We start from the raw sequence: 13,777 nt of genomic DNA, 5'->3' as shown, positions 1-13,777 counted from the left end.
TTTTTTGTGGGGACTGGGGACCACCAGTATTATATAGTAGGAGGACAGTGCAGAGTTTTGCTGACCAGTGACCACCTGTATTGTACGTTCTGTGCCTGAAAAACGCTCCATATCTGTGCTGCATTGTAGTATATAGTAGTAGGACAGTGCATAATTTTGCTGACCACCAGTTTATAATACATAGCATTACGGTACAGTAGGCCACTGCTCTACCTACCTCTGTGTCGTCAAGTATACTATCCATCCATACCTGTGGTGCATTTAAGTTGTGCGCAGTATATATATATAGTAGTAGGACAGTGCATCATTTTGCTGACCACCAGTATATAATATATAGCAGTACGGTACAGTAGGCCACTGCTCTACCTACCTCTGTGTCGCCAAGTATACTATCCATCCATACCTGTGGTGCATTTAAGTTGTGCGCAGTATATATATATAGTAGTAGGACAGTGCATCATTTTTCTGACCACCAGTATATAATATATAGCAGTACGGTACAGTAGGCCACTGCTCTACCTTCCACTGTGTCGTCAAGTATTTCTATCCATCCATACTTGTTGTGCATTTAAGTTGTGCACAGTATATATATATAGTAGTAGGACAGTGCATAATTTTGCTGACCACCAGTATATAATATATAGCAGTACGGTACAGTGGGCCACTGCTCTACCTACCTCTGTGTCATCAAGTATACTATCCATCCATACCTGTGGTGCATTTAAGTTGTGTGCAGTATATATATAGTAGTAGGACAGTGCATAATTTTGCTGACCACCCGTATATAATATATAGCAGTAAGGTACAGTAGGCCACTGCTCTACCTACCTCTGTGTCGTCAAGTATACTATCCATCCATACCTTTGGTGCATTTAAGTTGTGCGCAGTATATATAGTAGTAAGCCATTGCTATTGATATATTACTGGCATATAATTCCACACATTAAAAAATGGGGAACAAAAATGTGGAGGGTAAAATAGGGAAAGATCAAGATCCACTTCCAACTCGTGCTGAAGCTGCTGCCACTAGTCATGGCCGAGACGATGAAATGCCATCAACGTCGTCTGCCAAGGCCGATGCCCAATGTCATAGTAGAGAGCATGTAAAATCCCAAAAACTAAAGTTCAGTAAAATGACCCAAAAATCTAAATTAAAAGCGTCTGAGGAGAAGCGTAAATTTGCCAATATGCCATTTACGACATGGAGTGGAAAGGAACGGCAGAGGCCCTGGCCTATGTTCATGGCTAGTGGTTCAGCTTCACATGAGGATGGAAGCACTTATCCTCCTGCTAGAAAACTTAAAAGAGTTAAGATGGCAAAAGCACAGCAAAGAACTGTGCGTTCTTCTAAATCACAAATCCCCAAGGAGAGACCAATTGTGTCGGTTGCGATGCCTGACCTTCCCAACACTGGACGGGAAGAGGTGGCGCCTTCCACCATTTGCACGCCCCCTGCAAGTGCTGGAAGGAGCACCCAGAGTCCAGTTCCTGATAGTCAAATTGAAGATGTCACTGTTGAAGTACACCAGAATGAGGATATTGGTGTTGCTGGCGCTGGGGAGGAAATTGACAAGGAGAATTCTGATGGTGAGGTGGTTTGTTTAAGTCAGGCACCCGGGGAGACACCTGTTGTCCGTGGGACGAATATGGCCATTGACATGCCTGGTCAAATTACAAAAAAAAATCACCTCTTCGGTGTGAAATTATTTCAACAGAAATGCGGACAACTGGTTTCAAGCCATGTGTTGCCTTTGTCAAGCTGTAATAAGTAGGGGTAAGGACGTTAACCACCTAGGAACATCCTCCCTTATACGTCACCTGGAGCGCATTCATCAGAAGTCATTGACAAGTTCAAAAACTTTGGGTGACATCGGAAGCAGTCCACTGCCAACTAAATCCCTTCCTCTTGTAACCAAGCTCCTGCAAACCACACCACCAACTCCCTCAGTGTCAATTTCCTCCTTACACAGGAAAGCCAATAGTCCTGCAGGCCATGTCACTGTCAAGTCTGACGAGTCCTCTCCTGCCTGGGATTCCTCCGATGCATCCTTGAGTGAAACGCCTACTGCTGCTGGCGCTGCTGTTGTTGCTGCTGGGAGTCGATCGTTATCCCAGAGGGGAAGTCGGAAGACCACTTGTACTACTTCCAGTAAGCAATTGACTGTCCAACAGTCCTTTGCGAGGAAGATGAAATATCACAGCAGCCATCCTGCTGCAAAGCGGATAACTCAGGCCTTGGCAGCCTGGGTGGTGAAAAACCTGTTTCCGGTATCCACCGTTAATTCACAGGGAACTAGAGAATTGATTGAGGTACTGTGTCCCCGGTACCAAATACCATCTAGGTTCCATTTCTCTAGGCAGGCGATACCGAAAATGTACACAGACGTCAGAAAAAGAGTCACCAGTGTCCTAAAAAATGCAGTTGTACCCAATGTCCACTTAACCACGGACATGTGGACAAGTGGAGCAGGGCAGACTCAGGACTATATGACTGTGACAGCCCACTGGGTAGATGTATTGCCTCCCGCAGCAAGAACAGCAGCGGCGGCACCAGTAGCAGCATCTCGCAAACGCCAACTCGTTCCTAGGCAGGCTACGCTTTGTATCACCGCTTTCCATAAGAGGCACACAGCTGAAAACCTCTTACGGAAACTGAGGAACATCATCGCAGAATGGCTTACCCCAATTGGACTCTCCTGGGGATTTGTGACATCGGGCAACGCCACCAATATTGTGCCTGCATTACATCTGGGCAAATTCCAGCACGTCCCATGTTTTGCACATACCTTGAATTTGGTGGTGCAGAATTATTTAAAAAACGACAGGGGCGTACAAGAGATGCTGTCGGTGGCCTGAAGAATTACGGGCCACTTTCGGCATTCAGCCACCGCGTGCCGAAGACTGGAGCACTACCAAACACTCCTGAACCTGCCCTGCCATCATCTGAAGCAAGAGGTGGTAACGAGGTGGAATTCAACCCTCTATGCTTCAGAGGATGGAGGAGCAGCAAAAGGACATTCAAGCCTATACAGCTACCTATGATATAGGCAAAGGAGGGGGAATGCACCTGACTCAAGCGCAGTGGAGAATGATTTCAACGTTGTGCAAGGTTCTGCAACCCTTTGAACTTGCCTTATGTGAAGTCAGTTCAGACACTGCCAGCCTGAGTCAGGTCATTCCCCTCATCAGGCTTTTGCAGAAGAACCTGGAGAGATTGAAGGAGGAGCTAAAATAGAGCGATTCCGCTAGGCATGTGGGACTTGTGGATGGAGCCCTTAATTCGCTTAACCAGGATTCACGGGTGGTCAATCTGTTGAAATCAGAGCACAACATTTTGGCCACCGTGCTCGATCCTAGATTTAAAACCTACGTTGTATCTCTCTTTCCGGCAGACACAAGTCTGTAGAGGTTCAAAGACCTGCTGGTGAGAAAATTGTCAAGTCAAGCGGAACGTGACCCGTCAACAGCTCCTCCTTCACATTCTCCCGCCACTGGGGCTGCGAGGAAAATGCTAAGAATTCCGAGCCCACCCGCTGGCGGTGATGCAGGGCAGTCTGGAGCTAGTGCTGACATCTGGTCCGGACTGAAGGACCTTCCAACGATTACTGACATGTCGTCTACTGTCACTGCATATGATTCTGTCACCATTGAAAGAATGGTGGAGGATTATATGAGTGACCGCATCCAAGTAGGCACGTCAGACAGCCCGTACGTATACTGGCAGGAAAAAGAGCCAATTTGGAGGCCCTTGCAGAAACTGGCTTTCCAGTGTGTACTCCGAAAGAGTGTTTAGTGCATCCGCTCACCTTGTCAGCAATCGGCGTACGAGGTTACTTCCAGAAAATGTGGAGAAGGTGATGTTCATTAAAATTAATTATAATCAATTCCTCCGTGGAGACATTCACCAGCAATTGCCTCCAGAAAGTACACAGGGACCTGAGATGGTGGATTCCAGTGGGGACGAATTAATAATCTGTGAGGAGGGGGATGTACACAGTGAAAGGGGTGAGGAATCGGAGGATGCTGATGAGGTGGACATCTTGTCTCTGTAGAGCCAGTTTGTGCAAGGAGAGATTGATTGCTTCTTTTTCGGTGGGGGCCCAAACCAACCAGTCATTTCAGTCACAGTCGTGTGGCAGACCCTGTCGCTGAAATGATGGGTTTATTAAAGTGTGCATGTCCTGTTTATACAACATAAGGGTGCGTGGGAGGGCCCAAGGACAATTCCATCTTGCACCTCTTTTTCTTTCATTTTTCTTTGCATCATGTGCTGTTTGGGGACTATTTTTAAGTGCCATCCTGTCTGACACTGCAGTGCCACTCCTAGATGGGCCAGGTGTTTGTGTCGGCCACTTGGGTCGCTTATCTTAGTCATCCAGCGACCTCGGTGCAAATTTTAGGACTAAAAATAATATTGTGAGGTGTGAGGTGTTCAGAATAGACTGGAAATGAGTGTAAATTATGGTTATTGAGGTGAATAATACCATGGGATCAAAATGACCACCCAAATTCTATGATTTAAGCTGTTTTTGAGGGGTTTTTGTAAAAAAAACACCCGAATCCAAAACACACCCATATCCGACAAAAAATTTTCAGGGAGGTTTTGCCAAAACGCGTCCGAATCCATAACACGGGTGCGGAACCGAATCCAAAACCAAAACACAAAACCCGAAAAATGTCTGGTGCACATCACTAAATATAACCCACCCAAATCTAACTCTCTCTGCAGATGTTACATCTGCCCCACCTGCAGTGCACATGTTTTTGCCCATCTGCTAACAAATTTGCAGCTACGATAAGGTCTGAATTAGGCCAATTGTGTAAAAGATGAACCTGTCCTCCAACAATCTGGTGAGAGGTCCAGGCGTATACATAGCTCGTGGTCTCATCGTGTAACCTTCCCACTCACTAGCCAGCTTCAGCGTGTTTTTGACTCACAGTCACATTCAGGTCATGGTGCAGGATGGGAAGGACCATGGGAAAGGTTACTAAGGGTCCGTTTTGCAATGCAATACAATATAATGTGTAATACAGTATGTTGGCTCTATGTAGTAATAACACCACGCAGTCATTTTTTCCCCTCGATTTGCACATGTGTAATGCAAAGTAAATGTCAGCTTAGCAGTGCGACACAAAGGTTATGTTTCAGAAACTTAACATCTAGAGCAGGGGTGGGGAACCTCCAGCCCGGAAAGCTGTTTGTTCTGGCCCGCTGCTGTCTGTGCCGCTCAGTCCGACGGCGGCGTGTCTCAGCTGTCAGGGCAGGGAGGAGAGCGCAGCTATGTCCGGCGGCAGGTAGGATCTCAAACCAGCCGCTGGCTCGTGAGCCAATCAGAGCTCGTGGACCGGCAGCCAATCACGAGCTGCTGCTGCCGGTCCGCGAGCTCTGATTGGCTCACAAACCGACGGCTGGTTTGAGGTCCTACACGCCGCCGCCCGACATAGCTGCTCTCTCCTACCTGCCTGGTCCCTGACAGATGACACACGCCGCCGGACTGACCACTAAGGAGCAGGAGAAGCGCACGCTGCGCTGCACTCCTCTCCTGACATACACACACACACACACAGCAGCAGCGGTGAGCAGCACAGTGGGGTGGGGGGCATGTGTGGGGCAATGTGTATCTGGCACAGTGGGGCAATTGTGTATCTGGCACAGTGGGGCAATTGTGTATCTAGCACTGTAGAGCAATTGTGTATCTGACACTGTGGGGCAATTGTGTATTTGGCACTGTGGGGCATTTGTGTATCTGGCACTGTGGTCCAATGTGTATCTGGCACAGTGGGGCATTTATGTATCTGGCACTGTGGTCCAATGTGTATCTGGCACTGTGAGGCAATTGTGTATCTGGCACTGTGGGGCATTTGTGTATCTGGCACTGTGGTCCAATGTGTATCTGGCACCGTGGGGCATTTATGTATCTGGCACTGTGGAGTAATGTGTATCTGGCACTGCCCTGGTACTGTGGGCATTTGTGTATCTGGTACTGTGGGCATTTGTGTATCTGGTACTGTGGGCATTTGTGTATCTGGCACCGTGGGGCATTTGTGTATCTGGCACCGTGGGGCATTTGTGTATCTGGCACTGTGGCGGCATATATGTATCTGGCACTGCACTATTGGGGGCATATGTGTTTCACGTCCCATTTTAATTGGTGCTCGCACTCAGTACCACTAAGGTTCATAAATACTGGGGGGCAGGCTAATTTTTAAGTTGATAATTTTTGTATGGCTCCCGAAGGATTTTAGAAATATCCAAATGGCCCTTGGTAGAAAAAAGGTTTCCCCACCCCTGATCTAGAGCCAGATAACTGATATCGCAGCTGTGTGGAAAGTTTTGCTCTGGGAATGAAGGTCAGTCTTACAGCGAGAAGGTTAAGGAGAAATCTTTAATACCAATATTTTTAAATAATATTTATTTTGTTTTTGTGCTACAGTTACGATAAGCGCGTTTACCAGTCTATGTAATCAGCATTGTAGGGACATCCAATCCAAAACAAATAAGGAGTTATTCAGGTTTGTTAGCAAATAAAAATAAAGCACACTAATCGGAGCCGGCCCTAACCAATATGATGCCCTAGGCAAGATTTTGGCTGGTGCCCCCTAGCACCGCTGCTAGTTCTGCAGGACATGCCTGGCATGAGTCAGCTGGCAGCTCTGCTAACGTCGGGCGCCTTTTGTTTAAGAAAATGCATATTATTTGCATTACTATGTGGCTAGGATGAACATGCAGCTTCTGCTGATTAAAATGATATGCGGCATGCCTATATTCTGTGTGCGACTGCAGCTGTATCTGCATACGAAATGCTACATTACAGTGATTTCCAGGAATACACGCAACATAGTATTTTGTATGCAGATACAGCCGTAGTCACACACAGAATATAGGCATGCCACATATTTTAATTAGCAGAAGCTGCTGGTGCCCCTAAGCATACCAAATGCCCTAGGCATTTGCCTAATTTGCCTATGCCTAAGGCCGGCTCTGACACTAATGGCCAAAACCATGGGGGGTCATTCAGATCTGATAGCACGCTAGATTTTTTCGCTGCTCTGCGATCAGGTCAGAACTGCGCATGCGTATACACTGCAATGCGCATGCACGTCGTACCGGTACAAAGCGGATCTTTGCTGTGCGGTGGGTTTAACGAAGAGTCCATTCGCACAGCCGATCGCAAGCAAATTGACAGGAAGAAGGCGTTTCTGGGTGGCAACTGACCGTTTTCTGGGAGTGCTTGGAAAAATGCAGGCGTGTCCAAGCGTTTGCAGGGAGGATCTCTGACGTCAATTCCGGGCCTGGACAGGCTGAAGTGATCGCAGCGGCTGAGTAAGTTCTGGGCAACTCAGAAACTGCACAAATATTTTTTGTACCGCTCGGCTGCACAGCTAAAATACACTCCCCCATAGGTGGCGACTATCTGTTCGCAGCAGTGCAAAAAAAAAACCCTAGCGAGCGATCAGGTCTGAATTAGGCCCCATGTGTACTGCAGGTGGGGCAGATGCAACATGTGCAGAGAGAGTTAGATTTGGGTGGGTTATATTGTTTCTGTGCAGGGTAAATGCTGGCTGCTTTATTTTTACCCTGCAATTTAAATTTCAGTTTGAACACAACCCACCCATTAGTGTGTTTTTTGGTTTGCTAACAAACCCGAATAAGGCCCAAAGCCCTAAGATTAAAGTTTGATAGAAATAAGCTGTGGACTGGCAGCAGGCTACAGGGATAGAGTTCCAGAGGTTAGGTACAGCTAGGTAGACAGCTTTGTTCATGTCCCACAGCGGCTGTGAGGATGATCTTGTCCGTCCTTTTGGTGCATATATTTAGTATTTGATGTATGAGCTAGTGGGACGTTATTGGAGCTAGTAAGGGGAGAACACGTCATCCAAAAATCACAGCCAATAAAGTAACCTGTGTTTTTCTTTCACTCCTTACAGAGAATCATACGAAACATACACAGAGCAAAAGTTTGTAGAAGGTTCTGAAAGGCTAGGAAACAGACAATCCAGGTAAGATAAGGCAATAATCCTTTATTGTCTTGTATGTGTGTTACTTTATATTAAACATTATTATACTAGGTGATTCATCGCGCCCTACGGGCGCTCTTCACACCGTCGTAAGGGGCTACGCCCCCTTAACCCTTGCACACCCTTGTGGCGTGGAATATTTTTATTATATGGAGTATTACATCCAATCATAATTGTGTGAGTGGTTAAATATTGCACGAACAAAGGGCGTGCAATGGTTAAGGGGTCGTAGCCCCTTGCAACGGCATGAACAGCGCACACAGGGCCTGGTGAATCACCTAGTAGGTGCTGTGGTTGGGGGAGTAGGGGGTGCGGGGAAGAGGCGGATGGGATCCTGGGGTACCATGGGAGGGGCGGTTGTGGTGGGGCCGCAGGTGGGGGAGGGTGCGTGGGTGCTGCGGGTGGTGGTCCGGACCCGCTTCAGGTGGGGGAGGAGCAGTTGCGGGGTTGCCCCAGGTGGGGGAGGGGTGGTTGCGGTGGTGCGGCGGGAGGTACAAGTGCGGGGTCGCTGCGGGTGGGGGAGGGGGTCCGGAGCTATCGCGGGTGCTGGAGGGGGATTGTGGGGGTGCCGCGGATGGGGCTCGGAGGTACTGTGAGTGGGGGAGGGGCGGGTAATGCTTCTCCTCCTGTCAGCAGCTAAGCTGCTGTCCTCCCTTTGGCAGTGGCTCTACTGGAGACTCGCACAGCAGGCAGTCACTATTGTTTGCGCCGGTGTCCCAACGCGCCACATTACAGGGAAGAAGATGTACGCAATAAACTACAGGTCCCAGCAGCCCTAAGGGGTGGAATGCTTCGGCGCTAAGGGCTGTTGGGAGCTGTAGTTTATGTAGTGCGTCTACTTCCCTGTAATGCGGCGCGTTGGGACACTGGTGATAACAATAGAGACTGGCTGGCAGAACTGAGTGACTGGCTGAATCTATATAAAAGGTGCTGTGCAGTGTGTGTGTGTTTGTATATATATGTGTCTAGTGTGTGTGTGTGTGTGTGTGTGTGTGTGTGTGTGTGTGTGTGTGTGTGTGTGTGACTGTCTGCATAATGTGTGTAAGCGTCACTGGTACAGGCGGCGTTACATGTGTAAGCGGCACTGGTACAGGGGGCATTACGTGTCTAAGCGGCACTGGTACAGGGGGCATTGTGTGTAAGCGGCACTGGTACAGGGGGCGTTACGTGTGTAAGCGTCACTGGTACAGGGGGAGTTACGTGTGTAAGCGTCACTGGTACGGGGGGGGCGTGACATGTGTAAGCGTCACTGGTACGGGGGGGGGGGCGTGACATGTGTAAGCGTCACTGGTTCAGGGGGCATTATATGTGTGTCTCTACTACAGGGGTCATTATGTGCGCTGTGCGTTTGTAAAGTATGCGAGGGTGCAAATTTATAGTTCTAGATCACTTCAGACCATTCAGTTCCTGATTTGACATCACAAACATGCCCTGCGTTCACCCAGCCACGCCTGCGTTTTTCCGAACACTCCCTGAAAACGGTCAGTTGACACCCAGAAACGCCCTCTTCCTGTCAATCACTCTGCGGCTGCCTGTGCGACTGAAAAGTATCGCTAGACCCTGTGTAAAACTACATCGATCGTTGTAATAGTACGCCGCACGTGCACATTGCGCTGCATACGCATGCGCAGAAGTGCCGAGTTTTTGCCTTATTGCTGCACAGCGAACGAATGCAGCTAGCAATCAACTTGGAATGACCCCCATAGGACGCTGCAGTATAAGGATGGTTTTCCCCCTATCTATAGCACAGAGACTTGCTGCACATGCAGTGGCATACCCTCCAGCTGCACCTTTCTGGCAGGTACAGGACCTTTTTTTTATGGTCTGTACTGTTTTTTGACTCTCCAAGCTTCCATTGAAAGTATAGGAAAAGGGGCGTGGCCACTGCACTGTACCCGTGGCCACTCCCACTTTTCGAATGTGCATCAGTGTTTATGTGTACATTGGTGGTCATTCCGAGTTGTTCGCTCAGTATTTTTCTTCGCATCGCAGCGATTTTCCGCTTACTGCGCATGTGCAATGTTCGCACTGCGACTGCGCCAAGTAAATTTGCTATGCAGTTAGGTATTTTACTCACGTTTTTTTCATCGTTCTGGTGATCGTAATGTGAATGACAGGAAGTGGGTGTTTTTTGGGCGGAAACAGGCCGTTTTATGGGTGTGTGCGAAAAAACGCTACCGTTTCTGGGAAAAACGCGGGAGTGGCTGGAGAAATGGGGGAGTGTCTGGGCGAACGCTGGGTGTGTTTGTGACGTCACACCAGGAACGACAAGCACTGAACTGATCGCAGATGCCGAGTAAGTCTCGAGCTACTCAGAAACTGCTAAGAGAGGTCTAATCGCAACATTGCGAATCTGTCGGTCGCAATTTTAAGAAGCTAAGATTCACTCCCAGTAGGCGGCGGCTTAGCGTGAGTAAATCTGCTAAAAGCAGCTTGCGAGCGAACAACTCGGAATGAGGGCCATTGTTGGAGGGTGTGTTGCTGCAGATGCAGGGGGACTATTTTGGGGTGTGGGGCTGGAGCTGCAGCTCCATCAGTCCCATTGCTAATCCTGCTCTGTGAAAACACAGCAGGCAAAGGGCAGAGCCTCCCATTGGATGTAACCTGTGTGGGAGGGCGTTTCTCACCCAATCAGGTGTGGACTGGGTGTGATAGACCTGCCACTAACCCAATGAGAGCTACTAGCCACGCCCAGCGTTAGAGGGCCAGGCACAGAGTCACAGGGCTATTATATAGGAGATGAGTAGTATACAGACTCAGCATATATGAAGGGTCACAACCAGTGGCTGCTGCAGTGCCGATTACCTTGTGCAAGGGGGGACCACTAGGCACATATAAACGTACATGTGTAGATGTATGTAATATGGGGGTCATTCCGAGTTGATCGCTAGTTGAAAATGTTCACTGTGCAGCGATGCTGCAAAAAAAATGGCAGATCTGCGCATGCGTATGTGGCGCAATGCGCACGCGCAATGTACTTTCACACAGGCCGATGTAGTTTCACACAAAGTCTAGCGATGCATTTCAGTCGCACTGCTGGCCGCAGAGTGATTGACCGTTTTCAGGGAGTGTTAAAAAAAACCCGCGAACGCAGGGCGTGTTTGTGACGTCAAATCCGGAACTGAACAGTCTGAAGTGATCGCAAGCGCTGAGTAGGTTTTAAGCTACTCTGAAACTGCACAACATTTTTTTGTAGCCGCTCTGCGATCCTTTCGTTCGCACTTCTGCTAAGCTAACATACACTCCCAGAGGGCGGCGGCTTAGCGTTTGCACGGCTGCTAAAAACAGCTAGCGGGCTATCAACTCGGAATGACCCCTTATATGTGCTGGCAATGCGGCAGCAGCGCTGTATATACCACAGCCCCCGTGCAGAACCCAGGAATCGGCATTAGGCTTCACTCTCCTAAGCCCGCCCCCAGACTCCTCTCCAGCAATTAAATATCTCTCCCTTGTGTGGCTCCAGCAATTAAATCTTTCCCCCTTGTGCATCTCCATCAATTAAATCACTCCACCTTGTGTATCTCCAGCAATTAAATCACTCCACCTTGTTTATCTCCAGCAATTAAATCTCCCCCCCCCCCCCCCTTATGTGTATCTTCAGCAATTTAATATCTCCCTCTTGTGTATCTCCAGCACTTAAATCTCTCCCCCTAAGGGGGTATATTCAATTGAAGTCGGATCCATTTCCGACATTCATTTGTCGAAATGGATCCGACCTGGGCTATTCAATGGACATCTCAATTCGACTTTAAAAAAAGTTGGATTGAGATGCGGGGGATGGGGGGGGATGGGGGAGAGCCGCGAGGGGTGGGGGGGGGAGCAGCGCTACAGCAGCGGCTATAGCACTGTGTCACCGTGCAATTTGTCACTCGCCAAGGCTTGATAAATCTGGGCCAACATCTCATCAGTGCCGGATAACCTGTCCATCCCATTGGAGGACAGTCACGGTCAGCTGGGACTTCTGAAATCTGGAGCTGACGCAAGTGTAACTTAGATGTCCAGCCTGCCCTAAAGCCCCTAGGCTTTCTCCAGATGCCGCTACTCTTTTCCAGATGCCTCTAGGCATTTACCTATATTGTCTATGCCTACGGCCGGTCTACCTACAGCAAGCACTCTAAGCCCACTCTAAGTGAGGTGTAAGCTACTGTGGCCCGATTCAAACCTAGTCATCGTTGTGCGAATTTACACATCGGCCGATTTTTGAATGCCTGCGCATGCGTATGCACCGCAATGCGCAGGGATGACGCCAAACAGCAACAGGATGGTGTGAAAATTTCGATCGGAAGGCGTTCGCAAGATGATTGACAGGAAGAGGACGTTTGTGGGTGGTAACTGACCGTTTTCTGGAAGTGTCAGGAAAAACGCAGGCGTTCCCAAGCGTTTTCAGGGCGGGTGTGTGACGTCATCTTCGGCCCTGATCAGCCTGATTGTATGGCTCTGTAGGAGTAAGACCTGGGTTGTGCACTGACTGCACAGACTGGAAAAAATCATTGGATGATGAGTGAGTTGTGATTTGCAGCTGGCTGCTCTCTGGCGGAATTTTTGCACTGCGTACACAGGCATTCGCACACTTGCACGAGGCGGGTTTTCACTCTCCCTGGGCGGCGTCTATCTGATCGCAGCCCACTGCAAATTTGCAGCACAGCAAGGGAGGTCTGAATCGAGCCCTTTGTTCCTAATGTGTAAAGCTTTCCCAGATTCCAATTAGTCCATCCTATATAGTTGAATGTCTCTTTATATGATGAGAATACCATCTGGCCTGGATACATCCAGTTCTGAAGAAGAGTTTTCTGTAGCTGCCAGCTGACTGTCAGGGGAAGCTTTCCACATAAGTGAGTTTTCCAGCCAGCCACACACAATTCCTGCACAGAGGAAAGCTGCGTATTGTAGGATTCTAGGCTGCAGATCACATCACACACCTGTAGTTGCATGTTCTGCAGGTAAGTGCCCACGGACGGTTGTGTTTATATGTATTATATGCAGTAAAGGCAGAGGTATCGTAACCCAGTGCAGGAGCTGCTAATCCCTGCACACAATTGTCGGGAGCATTACAGGAAATCAGGCACGTAGAGAGCACTATACTGATTGCACCATTAATTATAGCCCCGTTTATCTTACAATGGGGGGTCATTCCGAGTTGATCGCTCGCTAGCAGTTTTTAGCAGCCGTGCAAACGCTATGCCGCCTCCCACTGGGAGTGTATTTTAGCTTAGCAGAAGTGCGAACGGTTGTATCGCAGAGCGCCTGCAAAAAAATTTTTTGTGTAGTTTCAGAGTAGCTCAAAACCTACTCAGCGCTTGCGATCACTTCAGACTGTTCAGTTCCGGATTTGACGTCACACACCCGTCGAGCGTTCGCCCAGCCACGCCTGCGTTTTCCCTGGCACACCTACATTTTTCCGAATGCTCCCTGAAAAAAAGTCAGTTGCCACCCAGAAACGCCCTCTTCCTGTCAATCACTCTGCGGCCAGCAGTGCGACTGAAATACATCACTAGAGCCTGTGCAATGCCCGTACGTCGCGCGTGCGCATTGCGCCGCATGCGCAGTACTGACGTTTTTTTTCCCTTTCGCTGTGCTGCGAACAAATGCAGCTAGCGATCAACTCGGAATGACCACCAATTGTCCCTGCTGTAAATATTTTTATTAACATTTACTAACATATAGCGCCAGTGCTTTCCGATTTTATGAGTATTAATCTTACGTCTCATAATGAAATGCAGACATATTTATAGAATCCTATGGGGGCTGCTATTTTTGA

General features: G+C 48.6%; 1 protein-coding gene across 1 annotated transcript in view; it reads left to right on the top strand.

Annotated features, from left to right (window-relative positions):
- The window catches only part of LOC135050314 (nectin-1-like), a 186,817-nt gene that overhangs the window by 163,301 nt on the left and 9,739 nt on the right, over window positions 1-13,777 (top strand). The window contains exon 7 of the mRNA XM_063956721.1: window positions 7,930-8,001. Within this exon, the coding sequence (XP_063812791.1) occupies window positions 7,930-8,001 (72 nt within the window). The remainder of the gene's footprint in view (window positions 1-7,929; window positions 8,002-13,777) is intronic.

This window comes from Pseudophryne corroboree, chromosome 2 (genome assembly GCF_028390025.1).
Source record: "Pseudophryne corroboree isolate aPseCor3 chromosome 2, aPseCor3.hap2, whole genome shotgun sequence".
NCBI lineage: Eukaryota > Metazoa > Chordata > Amphibia > Anura > Myobatrachidae > Pseudophryne > Pseudophryne corroboree.
This window is presented reverse-complemented; position numbering and strand designations above follow the sequence as displayed.